Source organism: Pempheris klunzingeri, chromosome 24, assembly GCF_042242105.1.
Source record: "Pempheris klunzingeri isolate RE-2024b chromosome 24, fPemKlu1.hap1, whole genome shotgun sequence".
In the NCBI taxonomy this organism is placed as follows: domain Eukaryota; kingdom Metazoa; phylum Chordata; class Actinopteri; order Acropomatiformes; family Pempheridae; genus Pempheris; species Pempheris klunzingeri.
Genome location: NC_092035.1, coordinates 1,886,215 through 1,901,345, shown reverse-complemented (window position 1 = coordinate 1,901,345; position 15,131 = coordinate 1,886,215). Strand labels below are relative to the sequence as shown.

Genomic DNA, 15,131 nt, shown 5'->3' with positions numbered 1-15,131 from the left:
GACTGAAGCCTGGCTGCACCGTGAAGAGCATGTTAGCCACTCCTTTATACTCTTATTCCTCCAGACTGTGGAGGAGCAGTGGAGCTGCAGCTGTAGTTTGTTCATCAGTTGCAGTGTCCTGGACTGAGTTTGTATCAGATTCAGTCCTTGGTGCAGATCAGGTGAATTCTAGCAGGTGACTCTAATCTCCATGTGGACGATGATAATGATGCTCTGCCTTCATGTCATTGTTGGTTTCTCCCAGAGTGCACATGGACCCTCTCACTGCTTCAACCTCTCTGGACCTTGTTGTGACTGATGGTGGAGAAACTGATCAGTTTTCTATCAGATCATCACCAGGTAATGTTTGATTTCTTCTAACTGTGTCCTCACTGTGATTCCTTCAGTGTTTGATCCAGTGCTGTGTCTCCATACGACAGAAGACCCCTGATGCTAATGTTAGCTGCTCCTTCCCAAATTGATTATCAGGTCAATGGTGCTTCTGGGTTTTTATTGAAGAAGAAGGTAATTAAAGAAAGAGAGAAGCTCCCTGGTCTAACTCTCAGACTGTGATGTGCATCAGGACGGTTTAGAGCTGTGGATCATCCTGCTGGACAAATGGTGACTACACATGAGTGAGTGAGTGATTGATTGATTGGGTCCGAGAACATGAATGTAAAAAGACAACATGTTAGTTGCAGTGCTGAGTGACCTCTGGTGTGTTTGATGTGTATTTATCTATCTAAAGGTTTGATTGAATCCTTATTTCTGTAAAGATTGATTGATTATTGCTCTGTTGTCTCATTAATAACAATAATAATCCAATAAGTGCCTGGTTTAAAGAGGACAGAACATGTTTGTGTTTGTGTTTCAGAGGGAGGAGGATGACAGGGTGAGAGGAAAGAAGCTTCACTGTGAACTGGCCAAGTGGTCAATAAAGTTTAACACTGTAAGCAATCAAACACACACACACACACACACACACACACAGTGAAAGTGAAAGTGAATCCATTCAGATAAGTTTGTATTTAAACACGTTTAACATGAGAGAAGATGGATCTTATTCTTATTATGGTTGTTATTAACATCAGAGGCTCCACGTGAACACATGAGGACGAAATATCAGAATAAATGTGAAGGTTTAAAAGAGGTCAGAGAAGAAAAGTACAGAGTTAAAACAGAGAAATGATGTGATAAAGAGTGTGAAAGTTTAAATACAGGTTCCTGCACAGGTTCCTCATCAGGCTGCATTGATAACAGCTGTTTCCTGTTCATCAGCTGCTGATAGAGGTGAGCTGCTGCAGCTTCAAGTGTTCAAGTGGAGGAGAAGAAGACGGGTGAGCACACAGACAGACAGACAGACACTGAAGGAGGCTGCTGTGAGCTGAATGTGTTTAAACCAGGTTAAACAACTAAGTAACTTGATAAATGAGCATGTTAGAAAAGCTCTTGAATGTAGCTTGGTGATGCCGTGACAGCTGGTCAGTGAACGCAGCATCAGGTTTAAGGCTCAAACTTCATGTGAATGTCAATGCTGTGTAAGTTGTGTTGATTTAATTTCGATGTGTTTGCAGTGAACTTGGTGCTACTGACTCGACTACAGGATCAATCATGTCTGATTTCTTTCAGAAAGTGGACCAACGGTGGCTCAGGATCAGATCAGGTGAGTCAGCAGTGGTGCTGCTGCTCCCTGGGTGTCACCTGGTGATCACGTGTGTCTGCTCTGCTCCACTCTTTAGGCTAAATCCAGTGCCCTGAACGCATCATGGTGCCTGTGGTGCATTTAAGGGACAAAGTGTGTGTTTTTCTTGTTTGTTGTAAAGTGTCCTGCAGAACAAAGTGTCGTTTTGTTGTAATGAAACTTCAGACTGTGTTAAATTGTGTGTTCAGATCCAAACTGTCTGGTTTTTGCTCTTTTTCAGACTGAAATCATCTTCAGCTGGTGAAAGATCAGGTGGAGCTGCCAAAGTGAAGTCCAGGAAGTGAAGTGAAGAGGTTGTAAGTGAGAATCGAGAAAGTTAGTAGTTTTGGTGTTTGATGTTTGCAAAAGTTGCTCTCTAATGTCACTAAAGGGTTGTAGTGTTGTGTAGAGCTCGTCAGTGGCCTGAAGAAGCAGTCAGACACTCTGAGCCTTTTTTGATGGTCAGCACAGAAAACTTTAACTACTTTCTACTAAAATATCTGAATCCTGTTTGACTGTTTTTGTCTGAAAATCTGAACTTCCTGTTTCTCTCCTGTGTAAGGTGACTGAACTCTTCCTCCAAAGTGATGTTCTGTTATCTTCCCTTCAACTACCTGTTGTCGAAAAAGCACTAACAGTTCAGTCATGTCACTAAATGTTGGTTAAACAGGCTTCCAATTGAAGCTGATTTAATTTGAGGTGTTTCCAATGGAGATCAGGTTCTTTAGTGATCTGTTGGTTCATTTAATGTCTCATTGTTGTTTCTCTTCTGTGTTTTTCTCCCAGGATGCAGCAGGAGAACCACAACCAGCCGTGAGTCTGAGCAGAAATGTGTCTTTGCATGAGATCCTCAGGTTTTCCTCTTTCATTGACAGGTAAGTAGTAAAGTCAGTGTTTACTCTTGTAGTTATTCTGCATGTAAGAGTGGAGCTTTGACTTGCTGGTTTTCTTTTTCTTCCACTGAATGTGTCAGTTTAGTCTGAGTTTGTTGATTGGATGTGCTTCTGGAGTGGTTTTTGAGTTGAGAGTGACTTTAGTAAATTGAAGGGTTGTTTTGTGATGCAAAAGCTGACCAGGAGCTGTTTCTGTGAATGGAGTCTTGTGTGAATGTGTGCATGGTGAATGTAAATGATCCTGCAGGTCTCCTGACATTAGAGTGTTTGTTCCATCAGTGCTACTTTTTTTAATTGATTGTGTTTATCTTTTCTTTGCATGACTTGTCTTGTGGATGTTTAAGATTGGAGTGATGGTATTGTGTTTTTAAAATGTCTAAATGTTTTGTAGCTTAAATAAAGTGATCCAGAATGTGAAAGGGGCAAGACTTTTTCTTTTTAGTACGGCCGACCGCGACCGCGACCGCGACCGCGCCAAGTCCGAGTATGAGTATGGTCTTGGGTCTTGGACTTGGCGCGGTCGCGGTCGCGGGCACACACACACACAGACACTCACTGATCAAAACAATGATGTGCAGCTAAAATGTGTGCAAGCACACTGACTGTGTCAATGTTGGAGTTTTCTCCAGGTCAAAGTAGGAGCACTTAATAGATACCAGAGAGGTTTGGTCCTGCAGCATCTGAAATGTGGTTTAGTTTGTTTGGAGTTTATAAAGGCTATTTTGTTGGAATGATTCTTCCTGACAGAAGACTTTGGGGGTTCTACACTACTCCGAAAAAGTGAGGGAGATTCGACTTTGAGGTGAAATGGATGGAAAAAGTGAATGCTGCAGTGATATTATATCGGGAAAGTAGGGCCTTTAAGTAGAAGCATGCACTGGTCATGTCTTCATCTTAAACTATTTAGTGAAAGAAAATCTACCAACAGTGGTAGGTATACCACAACAAAACATGTTCAGTGTCTCAGTAAATTGGGACGTGGCCAAAGGACATCCACTCCTCTCCTTTCTGTGACTCTTCCAGTCTCTGTATCACTGTTCCAACCTCCTGATGACACTCTGTGACCCTCTAAGCTCAGTGAACACCTCCGTCTGAGGACTTCCTGTTTGAAGCCTCCAGTGTTGAGGTGCTGCTGATCAACTGTTAGGTGTCGTCTTGGTCTCATGATGTCAGAATGTGAACAGCAGGATGAGGAGGACTGTTTAAATACCAATTCTAACTGAAGCAGGAAATGTATTGGTGGATTCATGGATCAAACCTGTTGTGAATGTTGCTGTGAAGCTTCTTGTTAGAGAACAGTTGGACATGTTCATTCAACAGTTTAGAGAAGGTCCCATTAAGTTGACCTGGAAAGGTGAGAATGCATTTTAGGTTCATCCCAAGATTTCACCTGAAAGCTGAATATCCTTAACTTTTAGTGAGTAGTGTATATTAGATTTTCTTAAACCTTAAATCCAGACTTGTCCTGTCTTCTCAGTAACATTTCAGCTGGTCTTTGCCTCTGTCCACTTTTGTGAGCTTCAAAAAAACTCATTTGAACCTACTACCTGCAGAACAATTCTGAACTTTTAAACTGGACATTTGACCTCTTTTTTCCAATAATTCACACTTAACTCTTTCACTCCTTCTCTTGCCCTCCTTTATTGTCCTGCTCCTCCTCAGACACTGTGTGAAAGCAGCGAGCCCACGGTCATCATTAAGACAGTAAATCTGCATATTCCTTTTTTTTTTTTTTTACAGTACAGTCACTTTAAGCCTAAGGAGCCCAAGGAAAGACAATACGCTGCCTCTCCTCAATTATTTATCCTCACATCACCCCAAAAAGATGACAAATGCTAATTCTGGTCCATCCCCCAGCTGGGCACCCAAGTGCTCATTAGTTTTAAAGAAGGTTAATCCATTTAGGTTTTGCATATTGATATGCCAATTATGTCTCATCGTGGAAGAGGCATCCGTCAAGGTAATAGTGCATAAACACATGCAAGAACATTAGGGACAAGTCAACGTTATAATAAAGTAGGTGTTAATTGGTGAGGGGAGGACTGGCGGCTAACTCATGTGTGTAATGTACAGCCGGGTGAGAGGAGGAGGGGGGGGTTCATCACACTTCCCCCCTCCCAAAATCATGTCATTTACAAACCCCGTGCTGCGAGCCACACCTCCACCCAGTCTACTGAAGAGGAGGGTCACTGGAGCAAGGGATTGTGGGAGCTGTTATTTTGAATTGGGAGAACAGAATGGCTCCACGTGATGTGTTTTGGTTGCACTATTTCCTTTAGGAAGCACAGATACTCCTCACAGTGCTGCCACCTACAAGCTAACAACATTACTCTCTGTCAAAGGATCCAGTGCAGCTGCAGGCAGACGTCCTCTTCACTGGCTGCTGGCTCTCAGAGCTGATCCCAGCGTCTCTACGAAGCTATGGACGTCGCTGAAGGAGTTGTAGAGCGGCACCGGAGCCACTCTCAGCACACTGGGCTCCCTCATGTCACACTGAGCGACACAAACACAACACTGATGTTAGAAGTGAAGCACATGAGGGAGACACTGATGATATTTGGACATGTTAAAGGTGATAACTGGATGCTTAGATCTACTCACAGCGACACCCCTCCTCTCCAGCTCCTTGAAGACCTTCCTGATGTGGACGGAGAAGGAGAGCGACAGCTGGCAGCCTCTCTGCTGGGGGTCAGAGGGCGTGATGATGCGGACGTGGGGTTTGAGCGGCTGGCCGGGGTCCTCACTGTAATAGTGCTGGATGAGGGACTCCAGGTACGCCGTCAGCAGGAGGGACTTCCTGCGCAACGCCTGCATGCTGGTCATGTTAAACACCTGGCAGACAGGAAGTGATGTCACAACACACGTCAACCAGCTGACTGAGTATTCAGCAGCATGCTGCAGTACCTCCAGACTGGCCTGCAGGGGGCACACCAGCAGGATGGGCTGGTTGGACAGTCTGAAGCCGCTCACGCCAGGCTGCAGCTCCAACACTGCAGCAGGACACAACAGCTGGTTAGTGCTTCACACAATGTGTCGTGTCCTATGACACCACTAGATGGCAGCAGTGACGAGCTCAGGTCCTTTTGAATCACCGCTGAAGAGAAGCTGGTGTGTTTTTACCGTTACTCATCTGGAAGCGAGTGTTCAGGTCGTGTCCCCACCATCCCAACAGCCTGCAGGACGCAGTGACACAACAAGATGGATGTTTACAGTCACTCACTGGTCACATGAATCTACCATGGAAAAGTTGTGCTACTCTTAAAGTACAGACTCAAGATTCCCCACATGAGCAGCATCACATATTAGATGAGGCAACAGTAGAGAAAGCTGGAAGAGAAGCAGGTCCATGTTGGGTGGGGCAGGACATGTAAGACGGGGCACTCACGCAGGTTTGATGGTGTCTCTGTGCTTGTCGTGGATAAACGCTCCAGCCAGACCACCGGCGCCTGAGTTGATGTACTGAGAGAGGACAGACGGGCATCACTTACACCTGCAGCATGTTTCCAAAGTCTGTGTGCATCTCTGCTCTCAGGCACATGTGGAAAACCTGAGAGGACGTCAGCTGACCTTGTAGGAGCACCAGCAGGCAAAGTCCACTCCCCAGTCGTGCAGCTTCAGCTCTACATTTCCTGCAGCGTGGGCACAGTCAAACCCCACGAAACAGCCCTGAAACACAACAAGGACATCAGCTAGGTTTGAACACATGGTGATCACAGTGAACACCTCTACAGGGCTTTACACAACACTTGGCATGTCAATTGTCAGGAAATTATTTCTAGAAGACCAGAACTGTATTTTCGCTGTTAGTTCATACCATTCATTTCCCAACACACAAGATAAACTCTCAGAGACAGAGATCTCAGTTCAAAGTTTTACTTGCAACAAGCAAAGAGTACAGGCAAAGATCTACATCTGCACTGAGCAGTCTCAGTGTCTTTCAAGCATATATGTAACATGTATAAGCAAAGTTCCTCCTCTCAGCAGTCCTCCTCCACACCCTGCTCCCTCTCCTCCAGTTGGTGAGAAACGCAGGTACGCTGACTTCTCACTGTTCAAGGCCTCCTCCAACTCTTCTTTATCTCAAGAATGCAAGCACAGTCTGATACATCCTACACCAACACACATCTCTTTGGTCTGTGTAAAGGTCACAGCAGCTATCACACAGTCCTGCATCAGGCTAAAACTTCAGGATAATAAAGCAGAAATGTACTAATATAAAAATGTATTAACATAAGCGTGCCTGCACATTTTCTATTTCCTAACATCAATAGATCTAAAGTTCTCCTATTTCCCCAAGAACCATCTCTTCACTCCAGAAGTCTACAATTATTCATCAATAACATGTCCACCACTGGGCAGCTTAATCTGGAATGTCGCTCCATATTTTCGATTAATCAGCTCAATCTGTAAAGAAACTACAGCCTGAACATCAACACAGTGCAGAGTTAGTACCCAACACTTGGACACATACACTACTCCCAAAAAGTTAGGGATATTCAGTTTTCAGGTGAAACTTCAGGATGAACCTAAAATGCATTCTCACCTTTCCAGGTCAACTTAATGGGACCTTCTCTAAACTTTTGAATGAACATGTCCAACTGTTCTCTAACAAGAAGCTTCACAGCAACATTCACAACAGGTTGGATCCATGAATCCACCAATACATTTCCTGCTTCAGGTAGAATTGGTATTTAAACAGTCCTCCTCATCCTGCTGTTAAACAGGAAGTCCTCAGACGGAGGTGTTCACTGAGCTTAGAGGGTCACAGAGTGTCATCAGGAGGTTGGAACAGTGATACAGAGACTGGAAGAGTCACAGAAAGGAGAGGAGTGGACGTCCTTTGGCCACGTCCCAATTTATTGAGACACTGAACATGTTTTGTTGTGGTTTACCTACCACTGTTGGTAGATTTTCTTTCAATAAATACTTTAAGATGAAGACATGACCAGTGCATGCTTCTACTTAAAGGCCCTACTTTCATGATATAAAATCACTGTAGCATTCACTTTTTACATTTTCCATACATTTCACCTGGAAGTCAAATACCCCTAACTTTTTCTGAGTAGTGGATGTTATACTTATATATAATTGTATTGTTCTTTTGCTCCACTGATGAAGTAATAATGCTGTTTGCTGGTTACCTTCCTCTGGCCGGCCTGGGTGATGGCAGCCATGTTGAACAGCTGGCCGGTGTAGTACTGGACTCCGCTGAACATCACCACGGCGATGGAGTCACCCTCCTTCTCAATCACCTCCAGGATGTCCTCTGTCCGAAGAGTCTCCTCCCCCTAAACAACACACCACATTTGTTCAGGTGCTTCTCCCTCCCTCCCTGCTAACTCCCAGTAAACGTGGCCCTGGTACCGATCTGGGGGACACCAGCAGCATGCTCTGCTCGGGGTCGAATCCTCGGAGTCGGATCTGAGACTCTACGGCGTACTGAGGAGACAAGACAAGACAAGAGGTGTGTGTGTGTGTGTAGAATAGACTCTTCAAACACCCAGTGAACTTTGGTATTCACAGTTACAATCAAAGGGCAGCAGCAGCACAACTATGTAGTAAAAACTGTCCACTCTGAGCACATAAACATGCAGCAGCAGAGGACGGAGCCTTCACACTACACTGGTGTTTTACTACCAGCTCCTGGGGTTTGGAGCCTCACTCACGTGGTCCGACGGGAAGGCCTTGTCCTCCAGGAGGATCTTGTGCCGGGCTGCTGTGGGTTTGTAGAAGGAAAGCTGCAGAGAGACAACATGAGCTTCAGCCACTGGTTTGACCTCCTCGTCTCCTCCAGACAACACTAACCTCCACCACAACCACTGTCTCACCATCAGAAGGTGTAAATTCACCGTCAGGCCGTTCATCAGCGCCACCTCCTCGGCTTTAGCTCCTGTAACACACACATCTCACCTGAGCCTCCGACACAGGTTCAGACGGTTCCACTCACATATAACACTGTTAAAAGACACTTTCATCTTTATCCAAATAGATTATAAGCTGTGCTGCTGTCTGACTAAACAAGTTCTCTGCCGTGGTCTGAGATATGACTAAAGCAAAAGAATGAATAATAAGAGGTAGATAGAACTTAAATACAACAGGAAATCATTAATTCAGTGTTTCTGGTACTTGTAGACTAAATCATTTAATCAGTTTAATCATTACATTAGTCTGTAATCACAGTAATTGTTGCCACTTTGAGGGCACATTGACATAATAATCATCATTTGAGACTAAAATCAAAGGAAATAGTGAACCCACACACTGTAACTAACCTGGGTACAAGACTTCAAACCTAATTCTTTCTAAACAGTATGGATCATGGGTCAGACTGCAGCCTACACAGAGTGTGTGTGTGTGTGTGTGATTTGTTTAAAGGCCTTCACATGAACTCTGGACTGGAACAAAAAGTGCAGGCACATGTCTCTTACCGACCACGTTGGCCATCAGCTCCTCTATGTTGTTCTCGGCCCAGGCCCACGGCCGAGAGCCCTCCGTGTGCCCGTGGACCCCCCTGCAAACCAGCCGCCATCACTGAGCATCCACCTCTTATTGACATGCTGAAACAATCAGTAGTGAACGTGAGGGTTAGCCTACGTTTTGGCCCACTTCTCCAGCTCCTCCTCCAGGTACTTCTTGGCCATTCTGGGCTGAAGCCCCAGCGAGTTCCCCACGAGGTAGATGCAGTCCCTGGTGCCGTCGACCAGCGAGAGATCAGCTACACAAACACCAAGAGGAGCCAATCAGAGTCTGTTTCACAGGACTGAGCTCTCTCTCATAGTCAGCACTGATTTCATGCACTTTAACACTAAGTCTCTGACTCACAAGGAGGCAAATCTGCAATTTTGGGCACCAGGAATTGCTCTCTGAGGTGCCTCAGTTTGTCCTGCCGGTCCAGATGTGCAGCCACTTCTGCAGAGGTCAGACTGCAGCCCAGCAAAGCCGAAACCCGCCTCAAGGCTTCTCTCGGATCTGAGCCGTCAAACGGGTCCATTGCTGCGGGATCAGGAGGCTGCTGGCCTGCAGAGAGGAGATACACTTCTTATTTCTAAGGCTCTCTACCTTTTCTTTTATGTTTATCATTATTATTATTGCAGACCATCCTTAGTTCAACTCAGACATGTCACCCCCCCTCTATGCTCCAGGTTTCCTGTCTGCCACTATCAACAATAACCTCTTACAAAGATCCTATCCTTTGAAAACTGAACCTAAAAGACATCTATCTCACCTGTGAAAAACATTTAGGAACCTTTCAGGAACTGAGACAGACACACAGACATTTTCCAGCACCAGCACCAACAACAACAGAGTTCAACAACAAAAGGTCCTGCATCCAAAAGACATTTTCAACAGTGCTGTCTGTGTTGGAAGTTACACCTGTAGGTGGATAACTTACTCTACAGCATATTCAGAGGTTTACTGAGCCATAAAAACACCGACAACACTCCAGTTTTCATCCAATCCAACAGTCACTTCATCATCTGATTCACTCTGAAAGGGACACTGACAGAAACTCACAGTTTGCAGATGTGCTTCCTCACCGCAGACAGCAGTCAGAGAAAATCCTCTGTCCTGAAAACGCTCTTTAAACTCTTCAGGTTAATCATTGTTCTAATGCAGGAGCCTCAAGCTGGAGATATAACCTGAGCTGAGCTGAGCTGAGCTGAGCTGAGCTTTGACCCTTCATGGAAAACACAGTCAAACGAACCCTCACTCTGTTCAGTGGTGCACGTATATACTAAGAATTACAGGAAAAGCACAGCGGAACTGATTTCAAAATAAAACTGAACCTGATGTCACGTACATTCAATAAACCAGTCAATCTGTCCACAATGAATGGATCAATTAATTAGACAAATGCAATACATATTCAATAATGCTGGATAGATATTAACAGAAATAAACTGACACAGACTAACCTGATTTACAAATCTGACAGTCCACCATCTCAGTGTCTCCCAACACGTCATAGTGTACTTTTATTTTTATTTAGAGATGATTATTGTGGCTGTGATTAATTTGTCTCGCTGTGAGGAGCCTCAGGAGTTAATAACCATTTGAAACAAAAGGTCTCAGGACAATCTGAAGAGGAATTTAAAGATTTACGCCCTCTAAATTCTCCTAAAAGATTTGGAACACACCTTTTATTAAGTTTAATCTTTATTATTATGTTTTATTTATTATTCACACTATTAAAATGAGATTAAAAGTCACTAAATACAGTTTCCAGACTGGTTGATTCTGGCTGACTTTCATTCATTCTGGTTGCTTTATTGAATGTATGTCACATCACACTTCCATCCACAACTCACCAAAACGTTGCTTTTATTTTGAAAGTTATTCAAACTCACCGTAATGTCTGGTGTATATCGGCAAGCCAAAGTGGAGGCAGGCTTCACTGCAGGCTGATGTCCTTCTGTGCAACAGGCAGAAGAGAGTTATTTCCCTTTTGGTTTCGCTTTCGTGTGTGAAACTTCAAGCCTACAGAGCAAACTGAGAAGTTCCTCATGTAAATAAAACCATGAGCATTAACGTACCGTGGACACAACCTCCATTCTTCTGGTTTCCACCAGTTGTTGGTGTCTGTCTGCAGGGATTAGGGTTCAGTGGTGAGGTCCAACCCTGATGATGGCGATAAGGCCTGGCTCACGGCCCGGCTCCTCCCAGAGGTGTTGGGTGGGCTTCAGGTCTGATTCCTCCACACTGAACAGGGGAAACCATTTCTCCATGGAGCTGGCTTTAAGCACCGTCATGTAGAAACAGTGAAAAGACAGAAAAACTGTCAGGAATCCACATAGTTTGGGCCATACAATGCTTTTGTGCCGTGAAAACATCTTAAATAGACGTAATTGCTTGTGTTTATAACATCTTACACATGGAATTAAAGAGGAAAGCACCAGAGTCACATGGATATTACATGAGCAGCCAGATCAAACCAAGTAAGGCGGCAAAAAGCAGAACTTAACTTGTGTAATACATCTATTAGGAATCTCTTCTTCCTCCTGTACTTTTCATCACATCTCCACTAGATGGCAGCAAAGTATAGTCAGACTTAAATAGATAAATCCTCCTATGAGCAAGTATTTAGTGGCATTAAACACTTTATAGTTATGTATACAGCTATAATTTCCAATATTTGCAGGGGTTGTCAGTGGTTAAAAATGAAAAACATCATAAAAATAATACATAATTCTGTGTTGTTCATCCTCTTCCTCACCTTCTCCTTCTCGTGCCCCCATTATCCAGCTCGCCAAGCTGTCTGCTGTCATTACATCACGTTAGCTGAAGGTGATATTTTGGTGGTCTGACTTAGACACACAATATTGTTACTTGTGATGTTTTGCAATTGCACATCCAGCTAGAAGGACTTAATTTAATGAGGCGAGCCAATCACAGCGGTGATGAGTGGTGTTTTTGATTACCCATATTGGAGGAGGGTTTTTTTTCCCTTGCAGCAACCTGACACTGTGTCAGTGTCACCTCACTGTTTGGGAAATGTCTCATAATCAAACTTGACAGAGTGAGAAAAGCCAACGCTGAAGGTTTAGAGGTCTGACTGTACTCTGACCGACAGTATGGAGGCTCTGCTGCCTGTGTTTTGGCTCAAAGTGAGGCCAGAGCTTTCTGCCGTACAGCGTCTCTGAAACAACTCGTGCGTTCACACCGTGACTGGAATACTTTCTCTGCATGTTTTTGGAGTTTAAGAGGATCCAGTTAGGTTCCCTGAGGAACTCCTTCAGTGCACTAACCCTACGGACGTAACGACTGCTCGCTGGATCTGAGGAATCCCCTGCAAACATGGTTATACTCCAATTCCAAGCTGTTGCAGTCCTTTAAGAATAGTTTCTTCCTCTTTTTTTATGTTCTGTGTTCACAGTTAAATGCGTTGTGCTTTAGTTAAGGTTTTGTTAAACCTTATTTAATAAGAAAATATTCTGTAAATGTTACTGCTGGTTCACACATATTGTTTGGTCAGACACTGTAACTTTGAGTTTCCAGAGATTTGTTGAGAAAATAACTTTCACCAAATAACTTTGGGAGATATGTGCATATTAAAGAAATTAAGGGGTTATTTAAGGGGGAAATTAAGTTGAAGGTTAGGTTATCCCCACAGTAGACACTTCTTCATTCATAACCCACCGATAACAAACCTTGGATTGTGGACTGTGGCATCACTTACACTAGAAATGCATTAGCAAGGGATCCTTCAATAGTCAGTATGACAAGAAGGCAGTGATTAGGTTTAAGACACACCGAAAAATTGTGAACCCAGCCTTTAAAAAATAACAACATCTGTCCTAAACGTCACTCTGGTCTCTCTGTAGCCTAAACAGTGTGCCCATCTGTGCCTTCAAACTATACATGCTGCTAAAACCTTACATTTGTTGGGGGAAAAACACAATAGCCAACCTCACACGTGACCTTCAGGAAAACCATGAATGAGATGTGCCCTCCAGGTCAAGCTGATTGACCTCTGACCCCATCCACCCTACCCGCCCGCCCGCCCGCCAAGTTCACAGATGCCGGATGGTAATTTTTCAGGTCATAGTTGTTTCTCCCAAAACAAATATGCAGCACTGTAGAAACGTCTGTTTTCCACAAGAGCTGGAAACAATAATTGTAAATTAGCTTGTTGTAACTTCTCTAAGAATCACAGCGAGCAGTAAATGTGTTTTTACTCCCACTGCACTCTAAAACATGACGTATCGTAACAGGACACCACATATTTCAGCCAATTTCCATCACAGCTTATTTGAAAAAGAAACACACATGTAGATTGCGTGTGTGGTTAAAAACACGCAGTGCTTTGGATTAAACATAAGTGTTTTAGAAAGCAAAGCATGCAGACGTGTTAGATACGTTCAAATGACTCACGGTTTTCTAGAGTGCAGAAGCAATGTGGCTGCAAGATGTTTGGGGCATCGTGGCTGCTGACATGCTTCTTGTATGTTCTCCCCTTGTTTTTCTCACAGCAAAGGAGGATGTGTGACATCTGGAAGCGCTCAGGAGAGAGAGAGGGGCGGCAGCTTCCCGCCTTGTCGTTTCTCAGGGCACAGACATCAAAGGAGGCGGGGGATAATGTCAGCTCTCCTGTGAAGCCTCTTCAGCGAGGACCCACCGCCACCAGCGAGCTTCTGCACGGCCCAACGTCCGTGATGTGGCACCTCTGTGAGCAGGCCGAGAGCTACAGGACCCACTGGAATATGGACACAAAGAGATTATGAGATTATGTTTGTGACGGGAAAGGACAAAGCACATGGCATCAGAAACATTTGACAACATTTATTTCCTGCATAGTTTTAGACGGCTTCTTTTCTACCTTCCACCTCAGGTGTTGGCAAAAACAGCCTCATCACACACTCTGGATCCCTCCACAGCAGCTAGAGCCGCCCAGTTACACACAGACACACAAAGGAGGACAAAACTCACCCAAATAAATGTTGAATCCAGCTAAATCTGCTTGATGTGCATCTTGTTTTGGATTAAAAGCTTTCCCATCCACTGGAACATGAGGTGCTGTGAAATGGTGCCCACACTTCCTGTTCGTGATGCACTTCCTGTTGTAAAGGTCACTGGAGGTCAACCAATCAGCTGTCAGAGGACAGGTAGAGGAAGCTGGACAAGTGAAATGTTAGTGTTTCTTTCCCTGGGACCTTTAGAAGTGAATTTGATGGATTATTCTTGGATGAAACAATAAAGAAACTAAAATGAGATCACAGAGCAAATCTAGAATAAGTGGTCGAATAAAAGATGATTGATTGGAGGGTCCAATTTATTGGCTTGAAGATTAATCCAGTTTGTATTTTGTTGTCAGCGGTGGGTTTTAAACTAACATTTTTGCTGCAATTATATGGAAAAGGAAGAATTTACAGTTTCCAAAGTCAACAGAACGCTTCAAACTGAAGTGTTGCTCAGATCCTCACACACTTTTCTTACAAAGCGAGTATTTAGAGGCTGCGTCGAACAGTTTATAGCAAAGTTTTAAATATGCAAAAACATTTCATTTATGCGTCCACGGGATTTTAAACCTGTCAAGTTCTTTTATTTATCACACAACTATTTCTGTCTCTCCTGTGTACAACCACATGGGACTCTGAGGAGTTATCCTACTGACAACTTTACTTTTATCTGTTAGTTTTGCCATTTTTAGGGCGTTTTTGGCCTTAATTTGAAGGTATTAGAGACAGTAGAGAGGCAGCAGGAAGTTAGGTGGAGTATTTTTAGGTTTTAAATGCCTGAATGTGAAGCAAAGCCTGAAAAATCACCCTAATCTTTGTTGCCTTCTCTGCTCTGTGTTGAGAGTAGTTATCACGCTTTGGTTCAAACGGCTGACGTCTGAAAACGGAGACGTTTCCTGAAGTGAAGTGTGAATGAAAAGGCGAGTGCAGAACACCTGCTGCTCCTCTCAGGTCTTTTATTTAGTGGAAAGGTATGTCTTCTCGTCTCAGTGGCCTCCAGCACCTGATCTTTACTCTGCACTCGGGAGGCCGACCTTCTCTGTTTCAGCTCTGCAGGCTCTCGCTTCCCCCCCGCCGACAAATCATCTCAGTCACAAACTGTTTTCAGTCACATGAAGAGAT

The 15,131-nt window shown here is 44.1% G+C and overlaps 1 protein-coding gene across 4 annotated transcripts; it reads right to left on the bottom strand.

The window, feature by feature from the left end:
• Positions 1-4,175: 4,175 nt before the first annotated feature.
• On the bottom strand, positions 4,176-14,147 carry kynu (kynureninase). Of its 4 annotated transcripts, none has more exons than XM_070855915.1 (17): positions 13,981-14,147; positions 13,426-13,747; positions 11,088-11,287; positions 10,902-10,966; positions 9,376-9,570; positions 9,148-9,268; positions 8,982-9,064; positions 8,382-8,443; positions 8,220-8,291; positions 7,918-7,992; positions 7,695-7,841; positions 6,121-6,219; positions 5,939-6,012; positions 5,674-5,726; positions 5,458-5,543; positions 5,155-5,385; positions 4,176-5,046 (listed from the first exon to the last, which is right to left on the bottom strand). In XM_070855915.1, exons 5-17 carry the CDS (start codon positions 9,542-9,544, stop codon positions 4,927-4,929), a joined length of 1,392 nt encoding a protein of 463 aa, XP_070712016.1. In that variant the 5' UTR covers positions 9,545-9,570; positions 10,902-10,966; positions 11,088-11,287; positions 13,426-13,747; positions 13,981-14,147; the 3' UTR covers positions 4,176-4,926. The 4 variants fall into 4 exon arrangements, with proteins under 4 accessions (XP_070712016.1, XP_070712015.1, XP_070712017.1 ...); XM_070855914.1 differs by having other exon boundaries at positions 11,088-11,283; XM_070855916.1 differs by lacking the exons at positions 10,902-10,966; positions 11,088-11,287; positions 13,426-13,747; positions 13,981-14,147 and adding an exon at positions 10,069-10,231.
• Positions 14,148-15,131: the final 984 nt, after the last annotated feature.